General features: G+C 41.2%; 1 protein-coding gene across 3 annotated transcripts in view; it reads left to right on the forward strand.

Annotated features, from left to right (window-relative positions):
• Window positions 1-13,205, forward strand: part of bcar3 (BCAR3 adaptor protein, NSP family member) — a 54,729-nt gene that overhangs the window by 27,162 nt on the left and 14,362 nt on the right. Inside the window, exon 1 of one of the 3 annotated variants that reach the window (XM_084549099.1) lies at window positions 12,372-12,844. The exons of the other annotated variants lie outside the window; for them this stretch is intronic. Coding sequence (XP_084405225.1) covers window positions 12,821-12,844 — 24 coding nt within the window. The 5' untranslated portion in view covers window positions 12,372-12,820. Of the gene's footprint in view, window positions 1-12,371; window positions 12,845-13,205 lie in introns of those variants that run through there. 3 annotated transcript variants of the gene reach the window in all.

Below are 13,205 nucleotides of genomic sequence, written 5' to 3' on the forward strand. Positions count from 1 at the left end.
GTGTGAGAGACTTGTGTTTTTTGTTGTATCGCCGGTTTGAAGTGGATAAATGTCACGTCAGGTATTTGCCATGCAGCATTTAGCAATACTGAAATAAAAATGTGCTGCTACTTGTGATTGTTTGCTTATGTTGCCAGGAGTGTTTATAAAATGTGATCATACCGTACAGTTCTTAGAATTTCTTGAAACTGAGTTTTTGTGCATTAATGTCTTGATAAATATTACCTAATGAAAAGCAATTGCCCCAACGGTAACAGTTTGTGTTACAGTAGGTGGCGGTATAATGCACCATAATCTCCACATTATTTGAAGACCATTAATCACTGACTTGGAGAAAACAAGAAAGAAGGACGGATCATCTGTGATCCAGTATGAACACAGCTCTTCTTTTACTGGGTCTTTTCTAAAAGACTCTCCCTCTCTCACTCTTTCATTCCCACTCTGTGAGTTGAAAGTTGCTCTGCAGCCTCATGAGAGAGATTTAGGAAACAATAATGCTCTCTGTGTGCACGTGTGTGTGGTCTCGGGTTGCATTAGCGTTTAACTCCCAGAGTGGCTAACACTTGCATACAGTACACAGTAATACACAGTGGTGTTTATCAATAGTACAGATAGAAGAGGAATGACGCTAAGCTCCAAACATTTTAATAAATGTTTACTTATTCATTTCGTTCATTTCTGTAAAGAGTTTACTGTGTTGTGAAGTTTTAGAAGAGTGCACGATCTAGTGGCCGTATTGAGTTACTACACACACCAGAGCTGTAGCCGGATCAGCAGCCTGTCAGTCAGTTAGGAGTGTGACATTCATTAGGATCATCATACCAGTCTGTCAGTGAGTCAGCATGACTTCTAATACCAAACGGGGAAACCAGCTGGTTCTGCTCTGCAGCTATTCAGCTCTAACAACTTGCCTCCAGCTGTGTCCGCCTGCTAGTCAATCATCTGGGCAGCCAGTCAGTCAGTCAGTCAGTCAGTTTGTCAGCCTATAAGCAAAGTATGCAGCTAGTCAGTAACCCAGCAGCTTCCTCCAGTAGATCATTAGTAATTCTGTTGAGTCTTCGGTCACCCTGACAAATTCAGTGGCAGTCTATCTATCTCAGGTTTTAAAGAAGAGGATTGTGCACAGTGCTCAAAGCAACAAAACTAATTTCCTTAATATTTAATGAGTGCTATGCCAGTCCAGTTCTAAATTCAGCATGATCAAGATTAAGACTCACATTTATCAGGATTTGTCATCAATCATGTTCAATTTTATACGTTGGTTGTCATTGGTTCCAGAGATTTTAGGTATTTCCATAGTATTTTACCTCTAGTCGGCGCATCTTGCATATTGCTTTGCTTTTGTACAGCTCTTCTCTGTCGTCATACTTCTTAAATCCAATCAGATTTCAGGCTTGACCGTGCACTCATTAAATATTAAGGAAATTAGTTTTGTTGCTTTGAGCACTGTGCACAATCCTCTTCTTTAAAAACTGAGATAGATAGACTGCCACTGAATTTGTGTTTTTGATCTCCCTCAGAGCAGGAAATGGTTGAATTTCTTTCATCTCAACTGAACATTCAAATACACAAATATTTTCACAACATATTCATCTAGAGTGAATTAACTGTAGATCAACTTTTCAGCGTGATTCAGGAGAGACAGCTAGCTTCCGAGCTTTCCAGCTATGAGTAACTCTTATGGTGTGCCCTTTTGAATAACAAATGCAAACTACTGCCACCTGCTGGTATGAAGAGTTATTTCCTTCCATGCAGGTGCAGAACGAATGTGCCAGCTTGCTGTTTGCTGTAGTCTTTGCAGTGCATTCAAGTGCAACTATTTGGTTCAAACACGGGTGACATGAGGCAACATCACAGTCAGCCTTTGTTGCCTGTAGCTGTTTGATGTCAGTTTGGTGTGTTCGGACCTTAAACACCAAAATCAACTGTGCATGATTTTTGGTTGTAGTGTGCAGCTTAGAACAAGGCAGAGAGACATTTAAACACTTTCAGATTTCTCTTTTTGTCCACATAAACTGTAATGTACCGACTTTCTGCCTATATCTTTGTTGACTATGTGAGAGTCCACACAGTGGGAACATCGGGTTACACAAATCAATACGACTGTCACCAAGATCAGATCGATGACCCATCACAAATACACACACATCCAGACTGACCCAGAGGGTGAAGAGCGTTGCCACTGATATTATTATTATTCTCTGGCATAGAGCCTGATTAATGTTTCCCAGCAGATACAGAAAGACATTGACGATGCTGGGATATCATACTGTGACCATAAATTAAAGCCCAATTGTGGCATTGAATGATCGGATGATGAAGTGTATTTAAAACCTGTACATAATAAACTGCAGCATTATTAAATAGATTCGACAAACGAACGATATTTATTCTACTTGCCATTAGATGCAGAGAACAAAAATAACTTTATTTTTTTGATACACAGTAAGTAAAGCCCAAACAAATCAGAGCGGAAAAGGTCCAAAAATTGAAATTTTCCACAAACATGGTTCCCAGAGGATAAGGGAAACTCCACCGTTGACTGTATACAAAAATGGACAAACCCTTCATGCTGTCACTTTTAGGTTTCCTAGTGGCCGGAGAGTCTCAGTGTGGTGTCTCCGGCCATCACCATCTTGGCAGTGCATGACTAATTCAAAAATGGAGCGTAAATGGAGCTGAGGTTGGCAAGTAATGCCTTAGCAGACAGTTAGCAACTTGTGTGGGTACCTACCTTTCACTTAAAGTAGCCATGCCTTTAATTATGCATATTTTTAAGCCTATGTATAATTTAAACAGGTGAGTTATATAAAAAGGGAACTGCATTAGCGTAATTCTTTTCAGATTTGACCAATTTTACGTATCACGCTCGGGTCACAGGTCTTTTTCTATTACAGGTGGTCATACTACAGATGTAACAGAGGTGGTATAAAACCTCTGTGGCCACTGAGGGAGCTGCAGGAAATCTGTTAAATTACATCAAGGGATGTAAAAAAGAAAATGACTGGGGGAGGAGTTAGAAAGGTTTGATCTTATCAGACCTCAGTAGGTTGAAGCTACATTAACTACTACAGGCTTATCATTCTCCAACTGGACTGTTGCCAGTGCTCTGCTGCATTATGGGTAACGTCGGTGCCAGGCTTTGACAAAAAAAGAACATTTCATGGGAAAAAATGCTGAAATCAGTGGAGGGCAGGAACCACGTTAGGAGTACACGTCATAGACAAACATACATATTGAATGCCTTTTTTACATTACAAAAACAATCATCTTTTATCCCACATTTTCTGCTGAAACAGCTTTCTTACTCCATTTGACAGGAACAACAAACAGATAGAAATAGAAAACATAGAACCTCAGCATGCCGATTTCTGTCCCCCGTTGTTTTTCCAGAGCATTCCTGGAGCGACGGATGTGTGTATTTTAAGGTGGACATTTAGTCTAGCTGGTGATTTGGGGCTGCTGTGGTTGGCAGTGATGTGTGTGTGTGTGTGTGAGTGTGTGTTGCCCGAGGGAATGTTTTACATGTATTTCCTCCGTGGATCCTCAGAGAGTTCACACTGTAATTAGTGGCTCCATTTCCTGCGGCACAATATTCCTTTAACTGGTTGCTGCTGGGGTGTCACCCTCATCGTGTGTCTTTGTTGATGTGTACAGTATGTGACTCTTCTGGTGAAGACATGATTGCACCTATGATGTATGCTTATGGTCGCTTTTTGACCTTTTCTAATATATACCTACGTGTGTGAATTGGTGGGAAAGCTGCAGCATTTAACTAGTGTGTGGGTGTAATTGCTCAGCAGCCATTAAGTAACACAAATGGTCGGCTATTTATCAGCGTCACTCTGCAGGACACACATGCACGCACACACACTTTCGCCTTGTCTAGACACTCGTGCAGCAGTATAGTGGATTATTTTCAGCGCACAAAAGTGGCTGAACCAACAGCCCTTCCCCATTAAATCTTTGTCAGTGTCTGGTAGCTATTTTCAGGAATCAGGAAGTGATGTATTTTCTGTTTTTAGCTCGTTTGTTTGTTTGGATTGATCAAAAACTATAGATTTGCTGTAGGAGAACAGAGCATCACTTACAAAAACCTGAACACGATCAACGTAAGATCCAATAAGAGGGACACTGTGGCTGAGCAAAGTGCAGTGCAGAAACTCCGGAGTTCGAAAGCAAAGACAAAAGGACACAACAAATATACTGGCTTATATTTTAGTAATTCATAAATACATAAATACACCAGCTAGGAATCAGCACATCTTATAAAAATGATAATATTTCATAAGATTGAGCTGCAAATTATCGTGAAGCATCATGATATATTGGATGAAACATTACACTTATGTTACCTACCTGCAAGTTATGTGCTTTAATATAAACTGTCAACCTATGATCAGCACAGCACAGTATATACTCTTCCTTCCATCATCCATGTGTTTTCAGGGACGGCGAGAGACTTTGCCTTTGAGCCACTCCCAGTTAATCCACACATGATTGGTCCAGTCCATATCACATGGGTCTTCCTCGCTCCCATATATGGAGCCTGGAGGGGTGGTGGAGAAGGTGGGGGCGCCAGGGCAAAAGGGAAAAAGTGAGGGAAAGGATTTCCAGAGCTGGGTGAGCGGTGGAGGGTTCACTCTGCAGGGGACTGTGGAGGAAAGAGGCTGAGATGTCAGAGCCATATTAAACCATGGAGATGTTGGCCTCACAGTGTTATTCATATTAATCTGACCACTCTGCAAATTGTTATTTTTGGTAAATCTGGTGGAGGTTTTTCTTGGAAGAGAGAAATGGGAATTAAGTCAAGTTGTGCTTTGGGTCTGTAGTCAAGGTGACCAGAGCTGGTATTTACAGCTTAAGTAAAGCTCACTGAAGGCAGCGTTTGTTACCCAGTTAGTTCTGGTCCATTTAGAAAAGTTAACAAGAATGTCGGAGCGATGCAACCTCAAGGCCCTGACAACGGCTCTGTGCTGCTTCTACCACAAGAACTCTGTCATCAGTGCAAAGGTGAGAGAAACGGGAAAGTGTGTGAGGATGTGTGCAGCTACTGGTTGCTCATCTCGTGTGTCATTGAACTCACATCAGTGTTTGTGCTTTTACTTTGAGTTTGTGTGAAATCTCGTATGCAAAGCATGATTGCAAGTGCACATGTGCAGGTGTTTTGTGCATGACTGGGAGCTGCAGATTTTATCCTGTTGCATGTTTTTCCGAGAATATATTTCAGTTTGTGACATGCCGTTTTGGAGATTTGCATTTATGCATGCATACTTTTCAGACATCCTTTAATCTGTTGTTGCAGTTTAAAGCAGAACACAGGAAATTTTCCATCCCACTAAAAGGCATTATTGAAAAACACTCCCATATTGCCCTGTAGAAAACAATCTAAAGAGTGCATGGTAACAATTTTCGCCTGAGCAAAATCTAATCACGCTGAATAGTCCTCCTCTTTCCCTCACTCTCTCTGTGAGTTGAACACTGGGCTTTTATTACTCGGACCAGACGCTCTCATAAATGACCGACTGTGTGTGACTGTCTGACTGTGTGAGTGGGAGATATATAGCTGGCTTCATCCATAACTAGTGCTGGCAGACAGACAAGGCAGCATGTGTGTGACGGCAGGGGTGAGACACAGATAGTTATAGACGTAGAGGTACAACGGTGATAGTCCTAATGCAAATGATAAATGACTAACTTGTGGTAGTTTGTCTACTTTCTTTTTTTTTTTTTTTTGACGTCAATGAAATGTATGAATGTCATTAACTTGATTGGATGGAGTGAACAGCAGCAGCAGCAGCAGCAGCAGCGGTGCAGGAGGCTGAGGTGACGTAGTCTGTCCCTGTACATCAGCCAGGAGTTAGTACCATTTATATTTGATGTTAATGTGTCTGGATAATTAAACCCTATGTCACATGTGATGGCATCTCAGAGAAAACATTTTGATGGCGGTGACAATCTTCACAATGTCTCCTACAGTTATTGCTTTCAGTTCATTTCATTTGGATCTCCATTAACCTTCATGTTTAATGCTCTCTGTTGATTTAATCTCCTGCCAGAGACATTGATCAGAACGAAAACATAAAAATGCCCCAGTTACACAGAATTATATCTCAATAAACACAACCCAGTTCATTACAATGTCACGTAATTGGAAACTGAATAGGAGCTTTAGGTTAAACACTGTTAACAGGTCATTTGAAGACCTTTTGCCCTCTACTGACTCACCAAGGTCATGAATTAACAGCTGATACCAACAGCAAGTTTGTAATGATAAGCTCTGCCTTGGTTAGTTTACAGAGAGACTTTATTTTAGACTTAATCTGAATGGCCCTGATGTGACTATTTGTCCACAAGAACAAGAACTGTACAAGAAAGCCCCCCCACTTCTAATATTGTCGTCATCTCTTATCGTTGTTTTCCCTCCAGCTTTCCTTCGTCCTTCATCTGTTCATCTCTCCATCTCTTTCTACGTCTTTGCTTTTGACTCCAAAGAGCCGGAGGTTTTGTTCCATGCCCCCCTTTATTCTCTCCTCCATCTGTTTCTCTGGGAGGTTGCCCACATATCTGAACTCACAAGCGCTGGTGTCCCCCGTCATTGGAGACCTCGGTGACCCGTTTTGCACTGTGACCCATCATAAAGCATAGACGGAGGGTACACAGGAGATCCATCAGCAGATTACATGTGCCCTCTGGGGAAAAAGAACCCCCTAGCACAAAACTAAACAGCATGTACAGTAGAAAGCTGATTGTTTATCATCATTCAGTTGCTGCAGTGTAAGCTTCTTTCTCTCTCTGTTCGATGGAAATCACTCATAGCACATACAGCTCTAAAATGTAAAAAGCCTCCCACCTTATCCAAAGAGCCCAGTGCTTCCGGCAGAGTCCAGTGCTTTGAGATTAATCTTTTCTATTGTTTTTTGATCACATGTTTTATCTCTGAGTCTGAAGCTCAACTGGAGCCTTAAACCTAAAGCGTCAACATAGAAACATAATACTGATTCTCATTTTATGCTGTAGGATTTAAAGCTTTTCCTGGCCGAACGTATACGGACACTTGTACGCTACATCTATGCACGCTTTTCCAAAATAATTAATATTAATGTGCTGCTAACACGGCCTCAATTCCTCTGGTGTCAGGATTTTGGATCCTAGCTGCAGGGATTTCCTCCCATTCAGTAACAATGGCATAAGTGAGGCACTGATGTGGGTGTCGAGGTCACTGATCTGCTGCTTTTTTTGGACATTTCTGAAGCTATAAGTACATTTATTATAGAGAAGGATTGGTACTGTATGAAAGATTCACTGTGGGGTCTGCAGAGATGGCACTGATGATGAGCCCTCTTTATCTGTCCCAAACTGACCAGTCAAGTGCTTCCCAGCCTGAATACAGGAAGTATTTAGTTGTTTGTAAACAGGAAAGGTAGGGCCCTTATTACGATGGAGTCAAGATGAAGAGATGGACAAATCAAAAGATCCACGGCCATTAGCCGTTATCACCCTTCCTCAGCTTTGATACTGTCCATCTGAGACAGAAACTGTGGGATACTGAACATAAAAAGCTGAAGACCAGACAAATAAATATCCACATGCTCACTTGAGATGCAGGTTATGAGAAGATTTATGCTGAATAATCATTCAGCATACAAAAGTTTTACTTTCCCCTGGATGTGTCTTCCTGAGCACCTGCACTATTTACAGTGTGCATTTATGTTATGACTTTTCACAAGTTAAACCTTGACTTGATTTGACAGAAGGGGGGGGGGGGATGCATCCTGTGCTGTATCCAGAGATGGTGAGAAACTGAAAGAGATGCAGAAACTCAAAGCATAAGAGAGAGAGAGATGGACGAAGCGAAGAGGAAATGCCAGAAAGACAGCAGTCCAAACTGTTGTTGTTTTGGCAGTGAGGATGATGATGATGGCTGCTTCATGAAACCCGTTTGATGGATATCTCTTTGGCAACACTCTCTTAACATTATTTAAGCACTGGCTTTGTGGAACCTAAACTCTAAAGTTACACAAAAAAGAAAGTGTTTTTAAACTGAAGAAGAATCAATAATTGTTCTGCTCTTCGTTCTACTTTTGAGAAATGGGCAAATTAACTTGACTGCCTCTTAGCTGAAGATTAATTGTGTGCTAGGAGCAAGACCATCCATTTCATTCTTCAATTCATCCCAAAAATGATGTAACACGGCACCGTAAGTGCAATGACATGTCACTTCTGGCACAGTGATGCATGAGATCACAGATGGAGGTTAGTCTGTTAGTTTGAGACCAAAACCATGAACCATGGCTGCTCAGCTGAAAACCTCTTTCCCAGCTGACGTTGACTCCATCGAGGGTTCCTCTGGTTTACCATGTCGTCCACAGCTTGTCTCTTTTTACATTTCCCAGTTGGCATTGACATGAAAAACATGTCAATGCGCCTTCTGCTAGACTTCCGGCTGTTTTGTTATTTCCAGTCCTGCACGTTCTCAGCTTGAAAAACATAAACTCTTGTTGTCGTTCAAGAATCTGCGGCTCACTGCTTTGTTTCAGCATTCAGATAATGGTATAGTACACAGATGATGGGGGCAAGATGAGGATTATAATGTCCACTAATTTGTCCATGTATATGCGTGTGCGGCATGATGAGGAATCGGGAGTTATTACACTAAAAGGTTATTGGTCGCCACCTCACTGAACTCACAGGACAAGCAGCTTACACACTGCTTCTGATTGGTCACGGCTACATCCAGTCTGCATAAGACTGGATTGTCAGAGCAGCAAAGAGAGGTATCTCACATATCATCTCCACCGTACGCACATAAACCCTGAACGAGTTAAAAGAAAAAAAACTTCTTTCAATTCTTGTTTAAAATCCAGGAAATCCAAAGAAAATCTGATCACAGTTGAAATCCTTTTGAACAGCACTCTTTGTTCTTTAGCTAGAGATTAGTGTCATGGTATGTCCGCGTTTTAGAGAGCTGAGAGGAATGGTGAAAGTGAGAACTGATGGTGCTCTGCTAAATTTGACATACTACATTATGACCACCTGGCTGCTAATAATATGTAGGATCCCGATTTGCCACCAAGGCATGGGCTCCACTAGACTTCTGAAGGTGTGCTGTGGTATCTGGCTCCAAGACCTGCTAAAACACACCACCGCCATTAGGGAATACGGTTTCCATAAAAGGGAGTACACGTGCTGGGTCTGTAGCACATAAATGGCATAAACTCAAAGTCTCCCAGCAGAACATTTTCAAAAGCATCAAACTGCTCCTGCCAGCTTGCCTCCTTCCCATAATGCAACCTAGTACCATATGTTCCCCAGATAATCAATGCATCGGCACCTGGCCATCCAAGTGATGTAAAAGAAAACATAACTCATAGCTCCATAGCTCCACGGTCCAGTTCTGATGCTCACTTGTTTATTGTAGGCATCATCGGCAGTGGACCAAAGTTCACTTGCCACTTAATTGACAGGTGTCATGCTATTCCTGTCATAATGTTTTGGCTGATCGGTGTATTTAGCTCTGGCACATATCAGGAGAGTATTCTTCATTCTTCATTCATCATTTAAATGTCAAAATAAAAGCAATTCATGGTGTTGTTACTGTCGGGTCAAAGCCAGTATGGAACTACATCAACATTTATCTTTTCCTTATTGAGTCATTTTGTATCAGTCAGGAGATGATGTCAGTGAAAGAGACACCGTCTTCTTCTCATCATCATGAGCGTAGATAATGAACAGGTTCAGCGGGTCATGCGAACTAAGGCTCAGTGGATCACACATATCTAATCTAGAGTCACGTTTTGACTCTGTCAGGAACTTGTGTAATCTTGAATGTCTTTAAAATAGACAAACAGAGATAAAAGACATAAGGATGTTGGAAAGGCAGTACAGTTCACTGTGCTGTAACTGCTGTGTTGTGGTCCGCACACATAGTCTGGTCTGCTATAAATGTAGCCTCTCTGAGGATGACATCATGTTGCAGAGTCTTTTAAAAGCCAGCCTATAAAAAAAAAAAACACTCCCATCCACTATATCCATCTACTCCTAGTGCTCCTTCCTTTCTCCTTCCCCCTAGTTACTCTCTCTCCCTCTGCACACTCTGTTTCTGTTTGTGCTCTCTGACTCTTCTGGTTTTCGTCCACATATTTGCTTCTCTTTTCATCCCTTCATACATACAGAATGTCATTGTCTTTTTACTCTTCTCCTCTTAATCCGTCCGAGACTTTAATTCATCAGCCCGTTGGCAGTGTGACTGCAGACGTAATTCCATTTAATTGTGGCTATTGTAATAAATATAATAATCACTAATACGAGTAAAATCAATAACAAAGCCGGACAAGCGGAGATTAACACGAACAGCCCGCTGTTATGCTTTCAGTTTGTCCAGTTCAGCTTGTGCAGTGTGAAATTGTTGTGCAACGCCAGTAGAACAGGAAAAACACGCTGCCCGGCGGATCGTTACCGGTGCAGCGTGCTGCTTTTAACACATCGCACCATAGACTGAAAGAACATTTCAAACTTTTAAATATATTTTTCCTTTTCTGTCTTTCTTGGCCTGAAGTAATCACAAATATGGAGATGGTAGCTTGATCCCACGTCCCTCTGCCTGTATGTTATGGAATGTAATTTTTGTTTTGTTTTGTTTTCATCTAAAATGCCCAGATTTTATAAAAGGATTAGGAGGGTTGAAATTGTGTTCCCATGCTCTAAAGTGATTCTGTTTCCTGCTGCAAAGGGAACTTTATGTAAACAGGATAATATACAGTTTATTTGTTTATTTATTTATTTATTTATTTGAGATTACCCGCTTCAGTTTGAAACTAATGTATTAACAGATGACACGCAGAATATAAAGCTAACCAGATGCCACGGCTTCGAAGTCACAGGATATTTCTGCCGCAGCCGTTTCATTAAGAATCTCAGATGTTATTTGGTTATTTATTATTATTTCTGCGTTTTAATAAAGCAGAAAAACTTCAGCAAACTATGTTTCACACAGTGATACTGAACAGAACCAGATTCCATAGAGTGAAGTCAACGTAGCCGCAGGACAAAACCCAGCTAGAAATGAACCAAACCAGTGCATGAGCATTATGACTCTGTGAAGTCTGTGATCTGTTGTGTTGTTTTCTGTGTAGAAGCTGTAACATGATACACTGATTTCCTGTCATGCATGGAGACATGGAGGCTGAGGGCAGAGGGGTCTATTCTAATGACTTTAGAGCGAGGCATGGACAGAAAGACAGAGAAAGACAGAAAACTGCGGACAAAGGGAGGTCGAGTGGCCTCAGAGAGACTGAGTGGTGTGGAGGTGAAGGGACGCACATGGTTTCGGTTTCATCGTGACTCTTATGGGCATATTTCCAATTTCATGCTTGAACATGAATCAATAATTCCATCGGCTTGCCTTGAACTTCTTCATCCATGCACGTTGGATCAAAGTCCTCAAGGAGAGGCTTTAATTTGTTCCCAGGGAGCTTTCAGTCACTGATTTACAGAACAGTATTGGTCATATTGGTATAAAACCACATCTTGCCAGTTCATTAAGTACACCATTAGAAACAAATGCATCATAATATAATAATCCTGCTCTAAATCATATCATCATGGCAGTTTAATTAAATTTTTACTTTCATTTTGGAGGCTGTGGTTTGTAGTACTACTTATTTGTATTGGGTTGTTGTACCGACACATGTTCCTGTTATTTTGACATTTTAGCCTCTGGGCTGGGCTAAATGACTTCACATTGAAAACAGCAACGGCACCACATCCTCCAAAATGATCATCCAGTTAAATTACCACCTTTCTTACACCATTTAATTTAAAACTGAACATCATTACAGTCACGGAAGCAAAGATTTAGTGCAGGACATTTGTCTTTCCTAGTGTACCTAATGAACTGGCAAGTGAGTGTATATCTTCCAGTCTGAGCTGTTAGAATCTGGGTCAATATTACACCAGTTACACATCAGCGTTCCTGTCTTATCACGACGTGACTGCATATTATGTTAAGATGAGAAACATTAGTGAGCACGTTCATTCATGTAAACCGCTGCGATACACTATCTGAGACAAGAGACGACACACTGCAGAAGGCAGGGTTCATGCATTATTTATCTGTATCGCAAATGGCTGCCTTGCTTTTATCCAAACAGACATTAAGAAGAAGAAGAAGAGATTCTTTTTTGGGTCCTTTTTCCCTGTTCTTGTGTATTTTCATAAATGGATTAATTAGATTTAGAACTAGTTTTACCAGGTATATCATTATTGGGAAATCCACCTGTTTGGGAACTACATGCCATGACGCTAGAAGTCATAAGCAAACAAAAGATTACTGATTAACCTTCTTTTTTTTTGGCAAAGGACCAGGATAAATATAAATGAAGATCAAAGACCAAAATCAAACGTGCCGCTTAATGACTTTCATAAAATACATTGTGTTAGGTATAAGAAAAGAAGACCCTAAAGATTCAGCTGTAGTTTTATGTCGCTTATTTAAAAGACGCAAAGTTCGGGGAAGTGTATGCGTCATTTGAATGTGTGTGTGTGTGTGTGTGTGGGAGTGTGTGTTTATGTACGTCAGGTGAGAAGGTGTGTATGGAGGCAGGTCCGGGCAACTGGGTGGTGTCAGGATGATTAGGTAGGAGTTGTTGAAGCCAAGAGAGGAAGCCAATGAAGAGGGAAGTCACTGAGGACGGAGACGGAGTGACATGTGTCCCTGAGTTGTTTGAGAGCTGAGATAAAAAAAAAAAAAAACGGCGCGTGGGAGTTTGTGTGTCTCTGCTATGAAGTTTGTGTTTGAGGAAGACGGAAAGAGGGCACGATGCAGAGACCCAGCAGCTGTCATGTAAGTGTGTGTGTTTGGGGCGTGTGTTGCGGTGCAGGTGGTTGTGCTGACTCGACATCCTGTCAGGATCAAACACCAGATCTCTTGTCTGTTTTCTGTCTTTTTCAAACTTTCTGGGCTAGTTATTGGGACTAAACTTTCCTGTTCGGTTATTTCCTGGTGTGACTTAGATTACACTGAGCAGTCTGTACGTTTCTTGATTTGGTCTGTCTTTGTATTATTTAATGTTTCAGGTGACCTTCAGCCACATCAGATGGTGTAAAAAGCAAAGATTTCAACTTTCAGTCATTTATCTCTATTTGAATTAATTGATTACTGTACTTCTTGGCAAGGAGTTTCAAGTAAACACTGCATTATTTTG

The sequence above is a fragment of the Chelon labrosus genome (assembly GCF_963514085.1).
Source record: "Chelon labrosus genome assembly, chromosome: 7".
NCBI classification, from domain to species: Eukaryota; Metazoa; Chordata; class Actinopteri; order Mugiliformes; family Mugilidae; genus Chelon; species Chelon labrosus.